The sequence below is a fragment of the Oncorhynchus gorbuscha genome, linkage group LG01, assembly GCF_021184085.1.
Source record: "Oncorhynchus gorbuscha isolate QuinsamMale2020 ecotype Even-year linkage group LG01, OgorEven_v1.0, whole genome shotgun sequence".
Lineage (NCBI taxonomy): Eukaryota > Metazoa > Chordata > Actinopteri > Salmoniformes > Salmonidae > Oncorhynchus > Oncorhynchus gorbuscha.
In genome coordinates, this window is record NC_060173.1 from 76,919,384 (window position 1) to 76,940,865 (window position 21,482).

The 21,482-nt window shown below is 41.6% G+C and overlaps 1 protein-coding gene across 7 annotated transcripts in view; it reads right to left on the reverse strand.

Annotated features, from left to right (window-relative positions):
* The window catches only part of LOC124042481 (RNA-binding motif, single-stranded-interacting protein 1-like), a 70,728-nt gene that overhangs the window by 39,237 nt on the left and 10,009 nt on the right, over positions 1-21,482 (reverse strand). For 4 of the 7 annotated variants that reach the window (XM_046360698.1, XM_046360693.1, XM_046360694.1 and 1 more), the window contains exon 2: positions 8,968-9,146. In XM_046360698.1, the coding sequence (XP_046216654.1) occupies positions 8,968-9,146 (179 nt within the window). Of the gene's footprint in view, positions 1-8,967; positions 9,147-17,651; positions 18,013-21,482 lie in introns of those variants that run through there. The other 3 variants (XM_046360699.1, XM_046360697.1, XM_046360696.1) reach the window with 1 other exon arrangement.

A 21,482-nucleotide genomic window follows, 5' to 3' on the forward strand; every position in this document is an offset into this window, starting at 1 on the left:
TATACAGTGTGTGCAAATGAGGTAGGATAAGGTAGGTAAGGCATAAAATAGGATGAATGTGAAAGTAAAGCTACTGGGGTGCAAAGGAGCAAGATAAATAAATACAGTTATGGGGATGAGGTAGTTGGATGGGCTATTTACAGATGGGCTATGTACAGATGCAGGGATCTGTGAGCTGCTCTGACAGCTGGTGCTTAAAGCTAGTGAGGGAGATATGAGTCTCCAGCTTCAGTGATTTTTGCAGTTCATTCCAGTCAGCTAGATGCCCTCAATCTCACACAAATCATCAAGGAACCCACCAGGTACAACCCTAACTCTGTAAGCAAGGGCACCCCCATAGACGTCATCCTGACCAACTGGCCCTCCAAATACACCTCCGCTTTCTTCAACCAGGATCTCAGCGATCACTGCCTCATTGCCTGTATCCGCTACGGAGTCGCAGTCAAACGACCACCCCTCATCACTGTCAAACGCTCCCTAAAACACTTCTGTGAGCAGGCCTTTCTAATCGACCTGGCCCGGGTATCCTGGAAGGACATTGACCTCATCCCGTCAGTTGATGATGCCTGGTCATTCTTTAAAAGTAACTTCCTCACCATTTTAGATAAGCATGCTCCGTTCAAAAAATGCAGAACTAAGAACAGATACAGCCCTTGGTTCACTCCAGACCTGACTGCCCTTGACCAGCACAAAAACATCCTGTGGCGGACTGCAATAGCATCGAATAGTCCCCGCGATATGCAACTGTTCAGGGAAGTCAGGAACCAATACACGCAGTCAGTCAGGAAAGTTAAGGCCAGCTTCTTCAGGCAGAAGTTTGCATTCTGTAGCTCCAACTCCAAAAAGTTCTGGAACACTGTGAAGTCCATGGAGAACAAGAGCACCTCCTCCCAGCTGCCCACTGCACTGAGGCTAGGTAACACGGTCACCACCGATAAATCCATGATTATCGAAAACTTCAACAAGCATTTCTCAACGGCTGGCCATGCCTTCCGCCTGGCTACTCCAACCTCAGCCAACAGCTCCGCCCCCCCCACAGCTCCTCGCCCAAGCCTCTCCAGGCTCTCCTTTACCCAAATCCAGATAGCACATGTTCTGAAAGAGCTGCAAAACCTGGACCCGTGTAAATCAGCTGGACTTGACAATCTGGACCCTCTATTTCTGAAACTATCCGCCGCCATTGTCGCAACCCCTATTACCAGCCTGTTCAACCTCTCTTTCATATCGTCTGAGATCCCCAAGGACTAGAAAGCTCTTCAAAGGGGGAGACACCTTGGACCCAAACTGTTACAGACCTATATACATCCTGCCCTGCCTATCTAAGGTCTTTGAAAGCCAAGTCAACAAACAGGTCACTGACCATCTCGAATCCCACCGTACCTTCTCCGCTGTGCAATATGGTTTCCGAGCCGGTCATGGGTGCACCTCAGCCACACTCAAGGTACTAAACGATATCATAACCGCCATCGATAAAAGACAGTACTGTGCAGCCGTCTTCATCGACCTTGCCAAGGCTTTCGACTCTGTCAATCACCATATTCTTATCGGCAGACTCAGTAGCCTCGGTTTTTCGGATGACTGCCTTGCCTGGTTCACCAATTACTTTGCAGACAGAGTTCAGTGTGTCAAATCGGAGGGCATGCTGTCCCGTCCTCTGGCAGTCTCTATGGGGGTGCCACAGGGTTCAATTATCGGGCCGACTCTTTTCTCTGTATATATCAATGATGTTGCTCGTGCTGCGGGCGATTCCCTGATCCACCTCTACGCAGACGACACCATTCTATATACTTTCGGCCCGTCATTGGACACTGTGCTATCTAACCTCCAAACGAGCTTCAATGCCATACAACACTCCTTCCGTGGCCTCCAACTGCTCTTAAACGCTAGTAAAACCAAATGCATGCTTTTCAACCGATCGCTGCCGGCACCCGCATGCCCGACTAGCATCACCACCCTGGATGGTTCCGACCTTGAATATGTGGACATCTATAAGTACTTAGGTGTCTGGCTAGACTGCAAACTCTCCTTCCAGACTCATATCAAACATCTCCAATCGAAAATCAAATCAAGAGTCGGCTTTCTATTCCGCAACAAAGCCTCATTCACTCACGCCGCCAAGCTTACCCTAGTAAAACTGACTATCCTACCGATCCTCGACTTCGGCGATGTCATCTACAAAATTGCTTCCAACACTCTACTCAGTAAACTGGATGCAGTTTATCACAGTGCCATCCGTTTTGTCACTAAAGCACCTTATACCACCCACCACTGCGACTTGTATGCTCTAGTCGGCTGGCCCTCGCTACATATTCGTCGCCAGACCCACTGGCTCCAGGTCATCTACAAGTCCACGCTAGGTAAAGCTCCGCCTTATCTCAGTTCACTGGTCACGATGGCAACACCCATCCGTAGCACGCGCTCCAGCAGGTGTATCTCACTGATCATCCCTAAAGCCAACACCTCATTTGGCCACCTTTCGTTCCAGTACTCTTAGTTCTGCAAAATGCTTATTGAAATTCTCAATTATAGTTAATTTATCAGTGGTGACAGTGTTTCCCTAGCCTCAGTGCAGTGGGCAGCTGGGAGGAAGTGCTATCAATAGCTCGCTAGAAGATGCATATCGTTCATTCTAGCGGGATAGGGCTCGATGGTCTAACGAATTGAAACTTATAAATGAAATTTAACCTGCTGAAAATCAGTTTGTAACTGGCTGATTAGCCAACAGCCGGTGCTAATGGAAAACACTGCTGTAGTGCCTTCGACATAATGATCGCTGATCAGCAGTGGCTTAATAATAAGCAAATAAGTCCATTATTTTTTTATCCAATTGCAGAGCCTGACTGAGCAATTAACTGAAATGGCGGTTATTTTTACATTTTTAAACAACTAACTGACAGAATGTTGGTTCAATTATTTGAATTTTTTTTGCACATTGCACGTTTTTTTTTATAGATTAATCAGATCAAGTCTGAACTGTGCAATATAATAGGGAGTTGTAGTTTCCAACAGGCCAATATCCTACATAGTTTAACACAGAAAACGTGGTAATTAACTACAATGACCATAATCCATTGCGTGCCTACTCTCCGGTCTGTGTGTTTCTTTTTTACATATGCTACATGAGGTTAGTGTGGGACAGACACCGAGAGAGAAAAGAGAGAAGAATGTGAAATCGAGAGGGATAGAGAGCAGTTGCTTCGCAAGGTATCTCCACCTGAAAATACACAGTGATGGAAAAAGTACTCAATTGTCATACTTGAGTAAAAGTAAAGATACCTTAATAGAAAATGACTCAAGTAAAAGTGAAAGTCACCTAGTAAAATACTACTTGAGTAAAAGTCTAAAATTATTTGGTTTAAAATATAATTAAATATCAAAAGTAAATGGAATAGCTCAAATGTACTTAGGTATCAAAAGTTAAAGTAAAAGTATAAACCATTTAAAAAATCCTTATACTGTATTAAGCAAACCAGATGGCACAACTTTACTTTTTAAATGTATTTTGGAGGATAGCCAGGGGCACACTAACACTCAGACATAATTTACAAATAAAGCATTTGTGTTTAGTGAGTCTGCCAGATCAGAGGTAGTAGGGATGACCATGGATGTTCTCTTGATAAGTGTGTGAAATGTACCATTTCCTGTCAAAATGTAACGAGTACTTTTGGGTGCCAGGAAAAATGTATGGAGTAAAAAGTACATCATCTTCTTTAGCAATGGAGTAAAGTAAAAGTAGTCAAAAATATAAATAGTAAAGTACAGATAGCCCAAAAAAACACTTAAGTAGTACTTTAAAGTATTTTTACTTAAGTACTTTACACCACTGAAAATACAGGATCTAAGTAATTTATAGTTGGTATTCAGCCGTCATAAAAGTATGCCTTATTTACTTTGAAGAACTACTAAAATAGTGATTTTGTCAGTCAGCTCTACAGATATTAAATGATGACTTGGAATTAATATTGTAATATACACATTTACATTTACATTTAAGTCATTTAGCAGACGCTCTTATCCAGAGCGACTTACACAACAACTGAAATATTTTATTAAAGTGATGGGCAGTCACTGCCATCATTGTATTAATTGTTTTATTCCGTGTTAAGAGTATTCAACCCACATTATGCATAGGTGCACTTCATGTAAAAAAAATATATATATATTGAAATAAAAAAACATGATTATTTTTTAATAATCTAACCGAAACCGAACTGACCTCAAAAAGCTTTAATCGCTCAGCACTAGTGCTTTGTTAGTCTCTGCGGGCCGAAGTGACCTTACCCTGTGTTCTACTGGGTAAAGAGCCCCGAGGATGAAGGGTTTCCACTAATTGACTCCAAACTAATCAATTACAAGAATCACCACAGCGTCAACGGCAAACCCCCTCACCCTAGAGCAGCTCACGATGAAGGGACACGAAAATCGAAAGCTTGAAAGAAAGAGGTTTAAAAAAATTTTTTTTCAAAGCTTCCTGATCTGGCCCACCGTGGGGTGACTGAGAGGACACAGTTTAACTCTCCACAAAAAAAAAACAATGGATTGGCATCGAAAGTATATGAAACCAGCACAGTCGTTAAGGGTAAGACAACTGCTGAAGCTGCGTGTATGTGTGCGCGTGCGTGTGTATATGTGTGTGCGCGCCTGCGTTACAATGAGCTCAGAAAGTATTCACATCGCTGGATTTTTCCAAAATGTTGTTGTGTTACAGCCTGAATTTAAAATGGATTCAATTTAGATTTCTTTTGTCACTGGCCTACATACAATAAGCCATAGTGTCAAAGTGGAATGATGTTTTTTTCAAAATGTTAACAAATGAAAAGCTGAAATGTCTTGAGTCAATAAGTATTCAACCCCTTTGTTATGGCAAGCCTAAATAAGTTCAGGGGTAGAAAAGTCCTTAATAAGTCACATAATAAGTTGCACGGACTCACTCTGTGCGCAATAATAGTGTTTAACATGATTTTTGAATGACTGCCTCATCTCTGTACCCCACACATACAAATTATCTGTAAGGTCCCTCAGTCGAGCAGTACATCTCAACCACAAAGACCAGGGAGGTTTTCCAATTCCTGAGTGGACTAGTTACAATTTTGACTTAAATCTACTTGAAAATACTGTATATAGCAAGCCCTGAAAATGGTTGTCTAGCAATGATCAATAACCAATTTGACAGAGCTTAAAGTATTTTGAAAAGAATAATGGGCAAATGTTCCACAATCCAAATCACCCTTTTGGCGAAGTAGGCTGTGATTCAATGCTACATTAACTGGCACTGCATCGATTACATGCAATGCAGGACAAGCTAGATAAACTAGTAATATCATCAACCATGTGTAGTTAACTAGTGATTATGTTAAGATTGATTGTTTTTAATAAGATAAGTTTAATGCTAGCTAGCAACTTACCTTGGCTCCTTGCTGGACTTGCATAACAGGTAGTCTCCTCGTGGAGTGCAATGTAATCGGCCATAATCGGTGTCCAAACATGCCGATTACCGATTGTTATGAAAACTTGAAATCGGCCCTAATTAATTGGCAATTACGATTAATCGGTCGACCTCTAGTGTATTGTGTGTAGATGGGTGAGAAAAATAATATATTTAATCCATTTTGAATTCGGTCTGTAACACAACAAAATGTGGAATAAGTCATGTGGTATGAATACTTTCCGCAGGCACTGTAAAACACAGCTTCCAGGAAAATGTGTTTTTTAAACTTAGCCATTAGACTCCCCCCGTTCCATTAGCTTTCACTAACCATCTATCACAGTGCTGCTTGGCGCTGTCAGACAGAGAGAGCTGCTTGAATCAGGTAGAAAGCCGTCTCTGAGATAGAGGCAGCAGCAGCTAGGAGAACAATGCACTCCCAATCCACCTGCCTTTCTTCCCCTGCCTTTTTATCCCATTACGTTGGTTAAAAAGTCTCTGGTTACTATTCGCTGCATGCTTATTGATTCCTGGGGACACCGCTAAGGGATACTCTTCTGTCTGCTCTGAAAATAGCAAGATTGAGTTATGGCCTGAAAGAACAGCCTGAAGGAACAGCCTCGTCTTGCTACCTACAAGAACTGATTATACCCTGTCCTTCTTGAGTCCTCAACCGTTGCCTCAGCATTTTAAACAGAGGTTTAATTGGGATTTTATTTTGGGATTGTGTGGTGGATCAGCTCAGGTCAGAGACACAATTATGAGAGGAAGATGGGAATCGGCATAAAAACACAAGGACCCATTCCAACCTCTTTAGATTGTCCAACAACTATCTAGCTTGCATTACCCCTGACAAACTGACTGAGTAGCCTGGTGGTCCAGTCTGTGCGTTAGCCAACTTCTGTTTGTGTCCATTCACGATAATGCCAAACAGATTGGCCTCGGCAATCTCAACGTTAACATGCGTTCCCATTTCAAGTGTGGGGCTGCTGACTGGTTGTTGAACACAACGTTCTTCATGTGACTTTCTTAAGAATTGATTTTGGGAGAGCGTGGCTGAACTGTTGCCAGTATTTAGTCTGCTATTCAATGAAAAGCAGCGTTGATATAATGTTGATTAGAGTGAGTTGATATGCAGAGAACATTTCAGTCAGGGGAAGGATTAAGCTAAACACAACTGAAGGTAAAAGAGCGCGAACCCTTGACTCTGAATCTCTAAGCTGAGCTCTAATCCCAAACCAGCGGCTGCTCTCTGGCAAACCATCAACAGTGCACGAGATGGTCAGGATATGACTTATCTTATGTACATGATGTTATCAGTATGAATCTAACTGCCTTTCACTGTGCACACAATAAAGACCTGCATCGGGTCGAATACCCACGATTCCCTGCGGGTGACACGAAAAAAACAAACAGCTGGCGGGTGGAATGAAAACATTATTTCAACCAGAGGGTTGGCTTGCGGTTTAGAACAATTATATTTTGCAGGTCGGAAACGTTTTAAATCAAGATAAAACATAAACACAGACATAGTAGGCCAGGCTATAGGCCTAGGATTCCAGCCAGCCATGCACGCAGTGGAACAGTGAACTGTCCATTATTTGCATGGTGCTGAAACATTCCTAATTTGTTAATGTGCAGAGCTTATATCCCCCACCCGTGACTACATTACTTTCCCTGGTTAGCCTCGTTCATGCAAAAATGGCTAACATAGATTAACTGTGGAAATAAAAAGTAAAGTTATAGTGGTGGAACACACCATCGTGGAAACAGGTGCTGCGCGAGTCAAATCACAGATTTGGAAGTATTTCGGAGTCATTGTGGACAAAGAGGTCAACAACCCGGTTGATGGATACAGAGCCTGCAGAAAGTGCAAGCGTGCATTTGTTTAAGGTAATTCAGTTATTTATCAGTTAATTATTATGTTAATTCAGGCTTTAGTTCATTTAGACCATACGCAGGCCATATATAGTTGGTAAAAGTTTGAGCAGGCTATAGCCTACTAAATAAATGCATGCTATTTCTGAAGCCTATAGCCTATTTGATTCTGGGAATTGTTTCAATTAAACTATTTGATTATCTAAACAATATTGAACATAAAGGTCTTGTTTTGTTAAGTCGGTTATAGACTTTCATTAGGCAAGAAGGCTAAGTGGAAGGCTCTTCTTCAAAGCGATGTGAATTGTCAATGTGCCACTTTGCATTGTGAAAATAAGAGGATATTAATGAATGCCATAGTTTCCCTTCATCCAAATGTTGAATAGATAATGCAGACAAATGAATGAATGCAGAGAAGGTGTATAGCTTAATAGCCTTAGTCGGGCCTACTCTGGAGTCATAAAAACAGTTCAATAAATAGATGTTATTTGTCAGGTCACGGATTGGCTCCCAGAACAACTATGTGGTGGGTAGTGTTGCAGAGAAAAATCTGTCTTGATGTTGGGTGGGGCTTGGAATTGATGTGGCCGGCGCGGGGCGGGTGCCTGTCCAAAAAAACAGACCCGTGTAGGACTCTAACATACAATACCTGTTTGCTTTCTTCATTCAATCAATTCCCTCTTCTTCCCCATTTCGTCTATTTTTTTGTTTTAATGAAAAGTTAACAAAGAGATGGTGTTGGAGGTAGCTAAATCGCAGCTATCGCTCTGTATCTCTCTTCCTAAACACGGGATAGGGGATCTATGCCAGCCGTTCAGGAGATCGAGGGGTTGAATGTGCCGCAAAGTCAACATCGTATTGTGGAGGTGGGGGAGGGGAAAGCGGGGGGTCTGGGAAAAGAAAATTAGATTTCAAAGTCACCTCGGTGGTCTTTTTCCACAATAACAATGTGGCTGTGGACGAGAGCGGGCCGAGATTGCCCCTTTATCCCCTGCATTAACTATATGAACTACCCACTGTATTGCTTCAGATGCTATCAGCTGCTAAAGCTCTCTGGGTTTGCCCTTGTAGTCTTCCAATATCATTTTTCATTTTAAACTCAGATGTAATGCCCCTGTCAGCTCTCCCCCTGCAGTGTTGGCCATCATCCTCTCAAATATCTCTGTCCCTTCCCCCTAACTCACAGCTCTCCCTCTCTCCATCTCTCTCTGTGGTCAAGTGATCTGACGTGTCCCAGTTAGCCATGGTTCTACTTAAAACAAGGCAGTGAAAATAAGCTTTATGACCAGTGCATCATCTAACCTTTTTGGTATCTACTGAATGCACAGTGAGATGGTCCACTGGTAACTGAGGTCATATTCGTCATCTAGTAATGTGACGTCACCAAACGTATCCCGATATGGATGCATTTACAGGAGATTCTCAATGTACGTTTCTGAGTACAAATTAGATTCAAGTAAATGAGGCTGGCAGAGATCCGACAAACAATAACATATTATGAAGACTTCGGAATTACATTGAACAGGCTGTTCTTATTACTATCTCAAGTCAAATAAGTAACTGTTGCTTTGAACTCTACCACAGTCGTGGCGGTGGTGACCACAGCCGACAAGTCAAAAAACAATCAATAGTTTACAATCATAAGAGGAAGGAAGTGTACTCACGGCTGGCAGAGCTTGACCAGATCGTGGTCTGTCGTGGCTGGGGGAAGGCCTCGGATGTACAGGTTGGTTTTACTCAGCTGCTCCCAGCCTGCAGTGCTGGAGCTACTGCTGTTGTTGGTGCTGCTGTTGGTGCTGGGGATGGGTGGAGCCATGGGGTGTGAGGAAAGGGCTGCAGGTGGCTGCCAAAGGGGAAACACACAGAATGGTGTCAGTCCAAGACAAAACGACATGTCGGTGCGAAGTGCAAACATACTGCTTGTTCCCTGCTAAACAAAAGGGAGAACGAGAGAGAGAGACAGACACAGACTACTCGGAATGAAACGGACTACATTGTCTTGCCACGTGGACGCGCGGTCACGTGGACATTATAATGTGCGCAAATAAATACGTCTTCAATATTGATTGACGTCTAGCAGAGCTACTGAATGCCAGTGAGTAATCATGAAACGATACACGTTTGCATTTCATTAGTGGGTTCAGAAAAACGTGCTTGGATTTTACTCCAACGCTTAGTGCAGCTTTGTCTACGAATCTTGTCTCCTCCGTGAGTTACTCAGAGAGATTCTTGATCTGACTCCCGCTGTAACCATAACAGTATTTTAGTGCGCTGGCCCAGAAAGCCATCGGTCTTCACTACAAGCACACCGTTGTGGCCCAGCTAAATCTTCTACATTGGTGCATGCTACAAATGAACTGTCCTGCTCCTTCATAATTTAGCACTATCGAATGGGTGCCCCGTGTGAGGATTAATATTGAACAGAGCAGTGATACATATCTGCTGAGCAATCTCCATCAGAAGTCAGGAAGTCAGCACAAACTGGGTACCGAGGGGCGTGCAGGTCTGCTCTGATACTGATGTGACAGTGGAAGGTTGTGCGTGAATTAGAGAGCCCTTCCCGCCAATCCCCTGGTGACTGGCTGACTTCCCGACTGGACACGCCAACGACTACATTTCCAACATAGCCTTCTTTACCATCACACTGCCACCCCTACACTTACACACAGGCTTAATTGCATTAGGTTCCAGTTAGAGAGGCATGGTGGAGAATGTAACTCAACCTCAACGACCAGTTCTTTTGAACACTGAGGATCAGCGTGTTTGGAACAATGATATGCCACCTGATTTCTGCAACTTGCAGAATAGAAAAAAAGATATACCCTTTTCAATCGATTGGAAAGAGATGAGTTCTGTAATGTGCATGGAAAATGTGTCGACCAGTTCTTCAAGCATTGAATTTCAGATATATTTGGTCTCATTCAGGGGCTTCATTCCAGCTAAACCAAGGGTATGGGTAAGGTCATTTACTGCATTTCTACACAACTAAAAAAACTCAATTTGGACAACAGCATTGACTCCAGCCATTATCACCATGTTGCTGTAGCTTCATTCACATCATTCAATATGGGACTTAACATTCTACAAACACATGCCATACAATAATTAGCTGCCATGTCAAGTCGAACAGCAGTTTCCTAGCCAAAGCCATCCACTACAGCTATCTTTACCTCTGCAATCTGTTGAGAAAAAGACTTGCTGTTCCCTGCAGCTGGGTCAATGCACTCTCCACAGAAAAGAAGAGGCAAAGCGAGAGGTTTAACTAGACAAAATCTGTCAAAAATAAGCCCAATGTGTTTCTATGGGCTTATTTTGGACCTAAACTTGTCGCCTGTCTTCCTGCCTTTGGGACAACAACTCCCATTGTTAGGGCGAAGACATGATCACCTCGTCATTATTATACAGACTCCCGAGTAGTGCAGTGGTCTAAGGCACTGCATCTCTGTGCAAGAGGTGTCACTACAGTCCCTGGTTTGAATCCAGACTAAATCATATCCGGCAGTGATTGGGAGTCCCATAGGGTGGCGAACAATTGGCCCAGCGTCGTCTGGGTTTGGTGGTCATTATAAATAATAATTTGTTCATAACTGACTTGCCTAGTTAACAAAAATACAGATCTCTACTCTCCATAAAGCTAGTCAACCATACAAACAGCCTTCCTAGGTGTCCGCATGGTCCTAAAGTCAGCTGACTACTACCGCTAAACTTCATTTGACATTTAATCAGGATTGGAATGATTTTAGTAGTCTATTTTAAATTGGTGGTGTTGAGCTAGGATATGGTGACTGCCCTACCCAATTGACGCCCCTGATCTCATTCAATGAACATCTGTAAATCATATGGGCCGTATCAAGAGTACCTCCACATTTCAGAGGAGAGCCCTTGTGTGATTGAGCAATAAGCCAGTATAGCATGCTTCCTGTTTGTAGGGCCACAGATGTTTGGATCTGAAAAGCTTGCCCTCTTTCTAAGACTGTTCTGTGAGTCTGACACTGTTTATCACCCCTCCCCCTCCGAGGAATCACAAGAGAGGAAGCTGATGGAATCCCAAGCAATTCGTGGTGACAGAATTGAGCAATCGTCAACCTGGACTCGGAACAAGCAAGAGATCTTCTTCTTCTCCGGTCCACATGCCTTTACTACGGAAACCAACTTGACCTGCTGTTGGATTCATTCATTATTTTCCTTCCTGTCACAAACAGCTCTTTGCCAGGGAATTTGTATGTATGCTGTGAACGTAACTCCTCAAATGAAATGACCTTTTCACAAAGACTTCTGCAATGACTCTGCAGTTATATCTGAGGACTGTCCTCAAGAAATTCACTCTAACGGGACTGTTGGCGTTTGAAGGATCCCTTGAGATTTCCCCTGTGTTTTCTCTCTATATGGTGGGAGGACAGATTAAGACATTAATCACCATGCAGTGCATGCTTGTGGTCATACTATGTTGGCTAGGGGTTTTGAGGAAAGATAGATTGTATCTTACTGAACCATTCTCATGTTATCTAACATCATATCTGACAGACGGGCTAGACACTGTTTCCAACATCGAGACAAAGAATGCAACTAACATAAATGCAACTTTCTTATCCCAATCTGCCCAAATAACCCTGGCCTTTGTCACTGTAGAAAAACAAACATAATATAAACACAATATGTAAAGTGTTGGTCCCATGTTTCATGATCCCAGAAATGTTCCATACGCACAAAAAGCTTATTTCTCTAAAATGTTGTGCACAAATTTGTTAACATCCCTGTTTGTGAGCGTTTCTTCTTTGCCAAGAGAATCCATCCACCTGACAGGTGTGACATATCAAGAATCTGATTAAACTGCATGATCATTACACAGGTGCACCTTGTGCTGTGGGGCAATAAAAGGCCACTCTAAAATGTGCATTTTTGTCACACAACACAATGCTACAGATGTCTCAAGTTTTGAGTGAGCATGCAATTGGCATGCTAAATGCAGGAATGATTGTCCACCAGAGATGTTGCCAGATAATTTAATGTTAATTTCTCTACCATAAGCTGCCTCCGACATCGTTTTAGAGAATTTGGCAGTACGTTCAACCGGCCTCACAACCACAGATCACGTGTATGGCATTGTGTGGGTGAGCGTTTTGCTGATGTCAATGTGAACATAGTGCAAGAATAACCACGCCAAACCAGGACCTCCACAACCGGCTTCTTCACCTGCGGGATTGTCTGAGACCAGCCACCCGGACAGCTGATGGAACTGAGGAGTATTTCTGTCTGCAATAAAGCCTTTTTGTGGGGAAAAATGAATTCTTATAAGCTGGGCCTGGCTCCCCAGTGGGGGTACCTGGCTCCTAAGTGGGTGGGCCTATGCACCCCAGGCCAACCACTGGCTGCGTCCCTGCCCAGTCAGGTGAAATCCATAGATTACGGTCAAATTAATATATTTAAAATGACAGATTTTCAGTAAAATCCTTGAAATGGTTGAAATTGTTGCTTGTTGCGTTTATATTTTTGTTCAGTATATATGTATAAACTCAGCAAAAAAAGAAACTGCCCTTTTTCAGGAACCTTTCTTTCAAAGATCATTTGTAAAAATCCAGTAACTTCACAGGTCTTCATTGTAAAGGGTTTAAACACTGTTTTCCATGCTTGTCAATGAACATGCACCGGTGGAACGGTTGCTAAGACACTAACAGCTTACTGAAGTTAGGCAAATAAGGTCACAGTTATGAAAACTTAGGACACTAAAGAGACCTTTCTACTGACTCTGAAAAACACCAAAAGAAAGATGCCCAGGGTCCCTGCTCATCTGCGTGAACATGCCTTAGCCATGCTATAAGGAGGAATGAGGACTGCAGATGTGGCCAGGGCAATAAATTGCAATGTCCGTACTGTGAGGCCTAAGACAGAGAGCTACTGGGAGACAGGATGGACAGCTGATCGTCCTCGCAGTGGCAGACCATGTGTAACAACACCTGTACAGGATCGGTACATCCGAACACCACACCTGCGGGAGAGGTACAGGATGGCAACAACAACTGCCCGAGTTACACCAGGAACGCACAATCCCTCCATCAGTTCTCAGACTGTCTGGAATAGGCTGAGAGAGGCTGGACTGAGGGCTTGTAGGCCTGTTGTAAAACATCTCACAGCAAGAACTGGCAAATCTGGTGCAGTCCATGAGGAGGAGATGCACTGCAGTACTTAATGCAGCTGGTGGCCACACCAGATACTGACTGTTACTTTTGATCTTCACCCCCCTTTGTTCAGGGACACATTATTACATTTCTGTTAGTCACATGTCTGGGGAACTTGGTTCAGTTTATGTTTCAGTTGTTGAATCTTGTTAGTTTCATACAAATATTTACACATGTTAAGTTTGCTGAAAATAAACACAGTTGACAGAGAGAGGACGTTTCTTTTTTTGCTGAGTTTAAATGCATATTTGCAATTACTAGGGAAATATATAAGACGTACAATACCAGTCAAAAGTTTGGACACACCAACTCATTCAAGGGTTTTCTTGATTTTTACTATTTTCTACATTGTAGAATAATAGTGAAGACATTCAACTATGAAATAACACATGGAATCATGTAGTAACCAAAACAGTGTTAAACAAATCAAAATATATTTGAGATTCTTCAAAGTAGCCACCCTTTGCCTTGATGACAGCTTTGCACACTCTTGGCGTTCTCTCAACAAGCTTCACCTGGAATGCTTTTCCAACAGTATTGAAGGAGTTCCCACATATTCAGTTGTTGGCTGCTTTTCCTTTACTCTGCGGTCCAACTCATCCCAAACCATCTCAATAAGTTTGAGCTTGGGTGATTGTGGAGGCCAGGTCATCTGATGCAGCATTCCATCACTCTCCTTCTTGGTCAAATAGCCCTTACACAGCCTGGAGGTGTGTTAAGTCATTGTCCTTTTGAAAAACAAATGATAGTCCCACGAAGCACAAACCAGATGGGATGGCGTATTGCTGCAGAATGCTGTGGTAGCCATGCTGGTTAAGTGTGCCTTGAATTCTAAATAAATGACTGACAGTGTCACCAGCAATGGACCCCCAACCCATCACACCACCTCCTCCATGCTTCAGGGTGGGAACCACACATGCGGAGATCATCAGTTCATCTACTCTGCGTTTCACAAAGACACGGTGGTTGGAACAAAAAATCTCAAATTTGGACCAAAGGACAGATTTCCACCGGTCTAATGTTGATTGCTCGTGTTTCTTGGCCCAAGCAAGTCACTTCTTCTTATTGGTTTCCTATAGTAGTGGTTTCTTTGCAGCAATTTACCATGAAGCCTGATTCACGCAGTCTCCTCTGAACAGTTGACGTTGAGATGTGTCTGTTACTTGAACTCTGTGAAGCATTTATTTGGGCTGCAATTTCTGAGGCTGGTAACTCTAATTAACATATCCTCTGTAGCAAAGGTAACTCTGGGTCTTCCATTCTTGTGGCTGTCCTCATGAGAGCAAGTTTCATCATAGCGCTTGATGGTTGCTGCGACTGCACAATTTTCCGGATTGACTGACCTTCATGTCTTAAAGTAATGATGGACTGTTGTTTCTCTTTGCTTAATTGAGCTGTTCTTGCCATAATATGGACTTGGGCTTTTACCAAATAGGGCTATCATCTGCATACCACCCCTACATTGTCACAACACAACTGATTGGCTCAAACACATTAAGAAGGAAAGAAATACCACAAATGAACTTTTAACAAGGCACACCTGTTAATTGCAATACATTTCAGGTGACTTCCTCGTGAAGCTGGTTGAGAGAATACCAAGAGTGTGCAAAGCTGTCAAGGCAAAGGGTGGCTACTTTGAAGAATCTCAAATATAAAATATATTTGGATTTGTTTAACACTTTTTTGGTTACTACATGATCCCATACTTTATATTTTATAGTTGTGATGTCTTCACTAGTATTCTACAATGTAGAAAATAGTAAAAAATAAAGAAAAACCCTGGCATGACTAGGTGTGTCCAAACATTTGACTGGTCCTGTATAATTTGGAAATATGGCTCTCTCATGGTGAAACCCAACACTCCAGTATGTATTCCATGTTAATCCTGCACTCTCTGGATGTTTGGGTTTCAGGCATAAATCTCATGTTGGGATCTATAGGGAACAGCAATTTTCATTTCACATCACATTCTTCCGTTCACAGCACTTCACTATCCATGCATCCATGTGATTAATCATTCAGCAACACGTCTCATTTTGTGGACGACAATGTTACAATACTAATGCGTTAAAAAAAAGATTACATTGAAAGTCTGGACACGAAGGTGAGATTGACCAATCTCCTATTGAGTTGATATCATAACTCTAGACAGTCAGCCTAAAAGACATGACACTAACAGTAGAACCTGATTGAGAATCATTCTATGATTTTTTTTTAACATGTCCCAAAAATACCATGTATTCAGGTAGCATGCAAGAGGAAGGATCACATGTAATCTCCAGGCTATCTGTCAAAGAGTGTCACGTCCAGACAGGTCACTTCGCTTTACAAAACAGTCAACTCTTTCATGTGTTTTCATGTGTTTTCTGTCAACTGTGAAGGTCCCTCAATCACAGTCACCTTTTGAACCCATAACAGATGCATCTGCTAGAGAGGGTGTGTGGTACTGAAAAGCCTTAGCATTGAGAGCATTTGGGTATAGGTTGAGAGCCATGTTGATATTTCTCATAATAGTCAATGATGATGTTGTTGGATATTTGTGCTTTATGAACATTTCTAACACATATTTATCATGTATGTCATTTATAGTAATATAATGTCTTCAAGGGTCTGTTTTAACTTCCTATACATGACTTTCATTCTTTTGTAATATTGAAGAGAGAGAGAGAGAACATTTACTGTCTGTTATACTGGAGCTCATGAAATAATCATCTGATATCATCATCAGGCTCCCAACTAGGAAGTGTGCCACCAGCTCAAGCTATTTGTGAACAAAGACAATCTTTGAGGAGAATGCCAGCAGTGCCCTTGGTTTCTCAGTCCCAGCTAAATTCACACACCCAAGGAGAGAAACTCCCTTTTCCGCAGGACTGAAAGCCAGTTTGTTTTCATACATCCGCCTGCCTATTGAGCACCAGGAGTCTGAGGGAGTTTGATGGGGAGAGCCCAGTGTCTTATCAGCATGCTCCAGACCAGCAGAGCCCGTCATATCCGAGCTGGAAATACACTAGGCTTCCAGTAACACAGGCCTCGCCCTCACAGAACTATCCAAGCCCTCAGCTAAAACTAGCCTCTTATTATGACAGCAGACTTGAATAATCCTGAATATGAATAAGTCTTCAACACCATCAACAGTTTCATGTCAAAAATGTTAATCCATATCTAAATTGGGAGAATTGGACGCATGATTGAATTACATTCCGCCGCTTTGCATACACTTTTACATGTGCAACAGCAACCTACAGAGGCACATCATATGTTCAAAGCTCTCATTCAGTTATCACAAGGTCATACCCAATACATTTCTCCAGGACCTCAATGTTATCTGGGTGGTTTATTACATTGTTATCGTTTAAAAAAAATATGGGATATAGGGTGGTTTATATAGAATCCTTACAGCCTAGCGGTTCAGAGTGTTGGGCCAGTAACCGAAAGGTTGCCGGTTAAAATCCGGAGCGAACTAAGTGAAACATCTGCCGGTGTGCCCTTGGGCAAGGCACTTGACCCTAATTGCTCCTGTAAGTCGCTCTCGATAAGAGCGTTTGCTAAATGGCTAAAATGTAAATATAAAGTGGCCGAATATCAACATTGGTAAGGCACTTCTACTGAACTAGTTCTACATTGGAACACACAGTGGTGAGGACAAGCTCTTGAATCTCCAAAGATTTCAGAAAGTCTCTTGAGAATGCCTTCACTTCTCTAACATATCAAATTAAAATAATTTGATAACATAAACTATACATATAAACCATAAACTAAATTAATTGTTGATTAAAATCCAGGTCAAAGAAAAGGTTGATGAGTAGCTAGATTGAATGCAATGTTAAAGGGCTAAATACACTGACATCAGGACCAACTATGGATATTCTAACAAAATCATTGAAATAAAAACAGCAGCAATAGCCTACTAGTTTACTGAAAGAATACCACGAGGATACAGCAGTTTCAGATTAACCCACTAATACCATACGAGTAGAATATGTTTTAAAATGCCTAGTGAAATTCTGTCTAATTCAAACTAAACTTTCTGTTCCTCAATTCTCTCTGAGAATAGGCTATTTGTCCCCATAGGCTGATCAAAAAATACATGTTTGGCGACTTCAATGAGTCAGCTTGATGATGAGGATGAATGCCTATTACATACATTTTGTATAATCAAATAGGCTATTTACCTGCTTACGATACGGAGTCCTCAATGGTTTGCAAGAATTCGCAAAAATCATTATCGGTTTCCAAAGACCCAAGATCGATTGTTTTACTAATTTATTTAAAACTATTTGTATCAAATGGCTGTTTAGGTGAAGTTGTAAATTTGACTAGCTAGAGGTGTTTGTAAAAAATAATCGTCTCTTTGCAATACTAAAGCAAAGACTACTAGGCTTACTATAGGCTACTGTAGGCCTATATGGTATACTGTATTTGACATATAGTATCATATGCTACCATAAAATATAGCGATGTCAACGTATGCGCGAATTAGTCCGAACTTCGATTTCCCAACCCAGTTTCTGGAGTTCATTGATTTGCATTGAGTCCCCCGCATAACGCTCCTCATTAGTTACCACAGCCACAAAATAATAAACTCCGCCTATTTCTATAATTTCTCTTTTTAAAATGTGATTTTAAACCTAACCTCAATCCACACCTTAACCACACTGCTAACCTTATGCCTAAAATGCGTATGCTTAAAACCAAATAGCGCATTTTTTATTTCATGTTGTCTTGTCTTTACGATAGAGCCATACTTTGTGGCTGTGGTAACTAGTGGAAACCCCGCAGAACAGACCCTGCCTGGTGGAAGAAACCATTCCTCTATACGGTATAGGGATGATGACTTCACTGGATAACATGAAAACAACACTATATCATATATTTTTCTGCAATTTTCAAGAATATAATCTACTTCAATACAGCCTATGGAAGGTGTAAGTACGATTAGCTGGTATAATTGAATAATAGGTCTATACAAGAGACAATGTTACAATGTTTTTTTCCCCTTTCGCTACTCTTCGTCTAGTCTGGAATGCATACCAAACATTCCACAAGGTTAGCTGTCGGAGTTCATTGGGACGTCCCTACCCTAAACTCTAACCTTAAATTAACCGTATCCGTATCCTTATCCTAACCTTAACCATTACCTAACCTTAACCCTAACAATTTTCAACTTCAATGGGGTATGGACGTCCCAAGGATCCCTGATAGCAAGGACCACACTGTGCGGCCATTAGATAGTTAAAGGAGCAGGACGATATTTTGACCGATGCAGGACCCATATGTTATTACAATTTTAATATGAAGGCCACACCATAGTACATTAAACTAAAATGATTGAATTGATATGTAGATAAACAACACTGAAAGAAAAAGGCAATTGAGGGTTAAATCCATAGGACATTTATAACACAATAATAACACATTGCCTCAAAATAAATATTAATCAGATTGATGAAAGTAGACAAAAAGAGCAAACACAGATAAAAATACACCTGGGAAAATGAAATTGAAAATATATATAACCAATTGAAAATGTTTTCAATTTTCACAGTTCTAATCCAGTAATCGTTACACAGTCTAGGGATGCAACGGATGTGGAGTAAATGTGCAAAGAGACTGCACGCAACAGTAAGGATTGAGCCACTCTTCAGCAGAGATCCAAAATTGTAAGTGAAAGAGTGACCCAGGTTTTTAATATAGCAAAACATACACTCAGAGGCAGCACTAGGCTATAAATCGAAACCCATTCACCTGCCAGTCTCAGTCTCTGATTGGAAAACCAACAGTGGTGGTGAAGTCAGAATGTGAATTCCTGCTGACCTTCAGTGGTCGTTGCCTTTGTGGTTACATTTTTGACCTATTTCTTGTTCCGCCATGCTCTTTCTTTTCACCTAGCGTGTTGTCCTCCTTTACAGATTTCACTCTCCTTCTCCAAGCTGCATTTCCTGTCTTTAAGTAAATATATTGGTCATCATAGCATCAGCAGAGTGGTAGTTATTTACCCACTAGGCACAGTGTCAGAGCTCACCCTCATCATGCATTTTCTGTCAGGGGCTTTGAACCAACTGCTAATAAGATTATGCAACATCTGGTCTTTTGACCACTGCAAACAGAGCAATGTCAAAATTGGTCTAAAACCAAATCAGCCAAAAAAACGAAAAGCCAATCCCAGTAAAAATGTTTCCTTTTGGTTTCAGCATGGGCTCACTTTAAACCTGAACAATAGAGGTGATTTACTAAAAGCTCCAATGAATCTTTCCTTCCTGTTTTTTCCTAGTTGCATTTTTTGAGGTTGTCAAGTGGTTTCCTAAAATGTTTTCCTAAAAGACACTACAGATATAGTCATATATATAGAGCTTATTGGGAGGCCATTTCAGCCACCATTAGATGCAAATAGGTCACAGTTAAAGGGAACAGAAAGACCTGAATCAGCACTCTGTGGAGGTCACTGAGTGAAAGGGGACCCGGGTGGGGAGCGTGATAGTCAGTGGAACTATCCCTTTATATAGGAGTCAAAAGTACCTATGTAAACCTGTCAAAAGTTTGGACACACTATTTTCTACATTGTAGGATAATAGTGAAGACATCAAAACTATGAAATAACACATATGGAATCATGTAGTAAACAAAAAGGTGTTAAACAAATCACCCTTTGCCTTGATGACAGCTTTGTATACTCTTGGCATTCTCTTTACAAGCTTCATGAGGAATGCTTTTCCAACAGTCTTGAAGGAGTTCCCACATATGCTGAGCACTTGTTGGCTGCTTTTCCTTCACTCTGCGGTCCAACTCATCCCAAACCATCTCAATTTGGTTGAGTTCAGGTGATATTGGGGGACAAGTCATCTTAGTCAAATTGCTCTTACACATCCTTGAGGTGTGTTGGGTCATTGTCCTGTTGAAAGACAAATGATAGTCCCACTAAGCGCAAACCAGATGGGATGGTGTATCGCTGCAGAATGCTGTGGTAGCCATGCTGTTTAAGTGTGCCTTGAATTCTAAATAAATCACAGACAATGTCACCAGCAAAGTATCCCCACACCATCACACCTCCTCCTCCATGCTTCACAGTGTGAACCACACATGCCGAGTTAATCTGTTCACCTACTCTGCGTCTCATAAAGACAAGGCGGTTGGAACCAAAAATCTGAAATTTGGACTCATCAGATTAAATGACAGATTTCCACCGGTAAGCCTGTTCTTCTTATTGGTGTCTTTTAGTAGTGGTTTCTTTGCAGCAATTCGACAATGAAGGCCTGATTTACAGTCTCCTGTGAACAATTGATGTTGATATGTGTCTGTTACTTGAACTCTGTGAAGTATTTATTTGGGCTGCAATCTGAGGTTAGCTCTAATGAACTTATCCTCTGCAGCAGAGGTAACTCTGGGTCTTCCATTCCTGTGGCGGTCCTCATGAGAGCCAGTTTCATCATAGCGCTTCATGGTTTTTGCAACTGCGCTTGAAGAAACTTTAAAAGTCCTTGAAATTGTCCAGGTTGACTGACCTTCATGTCTTAAAGTAATGATGGACTGTCGTTTCTCTTTGCTTATTTGAGCTGTTCTTGCCATAATATGGACTTGGTCTTTTACCAAATATGGCTATCTTTGTCACAACACAACTGATTGGCTCAAACACATTCAGAAGGAAATAAATTCCACAAATAAAATTTTTAAAAGGCACACCTGTTAATTGAAATGCATTACAGGTGACTACCTCATGAAGCTGGTTGATAGAATGCCACGAGTGTGCAAAGCTGTCATCCAGGCAAAAGGTGGCTACTTTGAAGAATCTCAAATATAAAATATATTTGGATTTGTTTAACACTTTTTTGGTTACTACATGATTCTATATGTGTTATTTCATAGTTGTGATGTCTTCACTATGATTCTACAATGTAGAAAAGAGTAAAAAATCAATAAAAACCCTGGCATGAGTAGGTGTGTCCAAACTTTTGACTGGTACTGTATGTCTACTGAAGTAGCGGTCGCTGACGTTTTAAGATTATTGA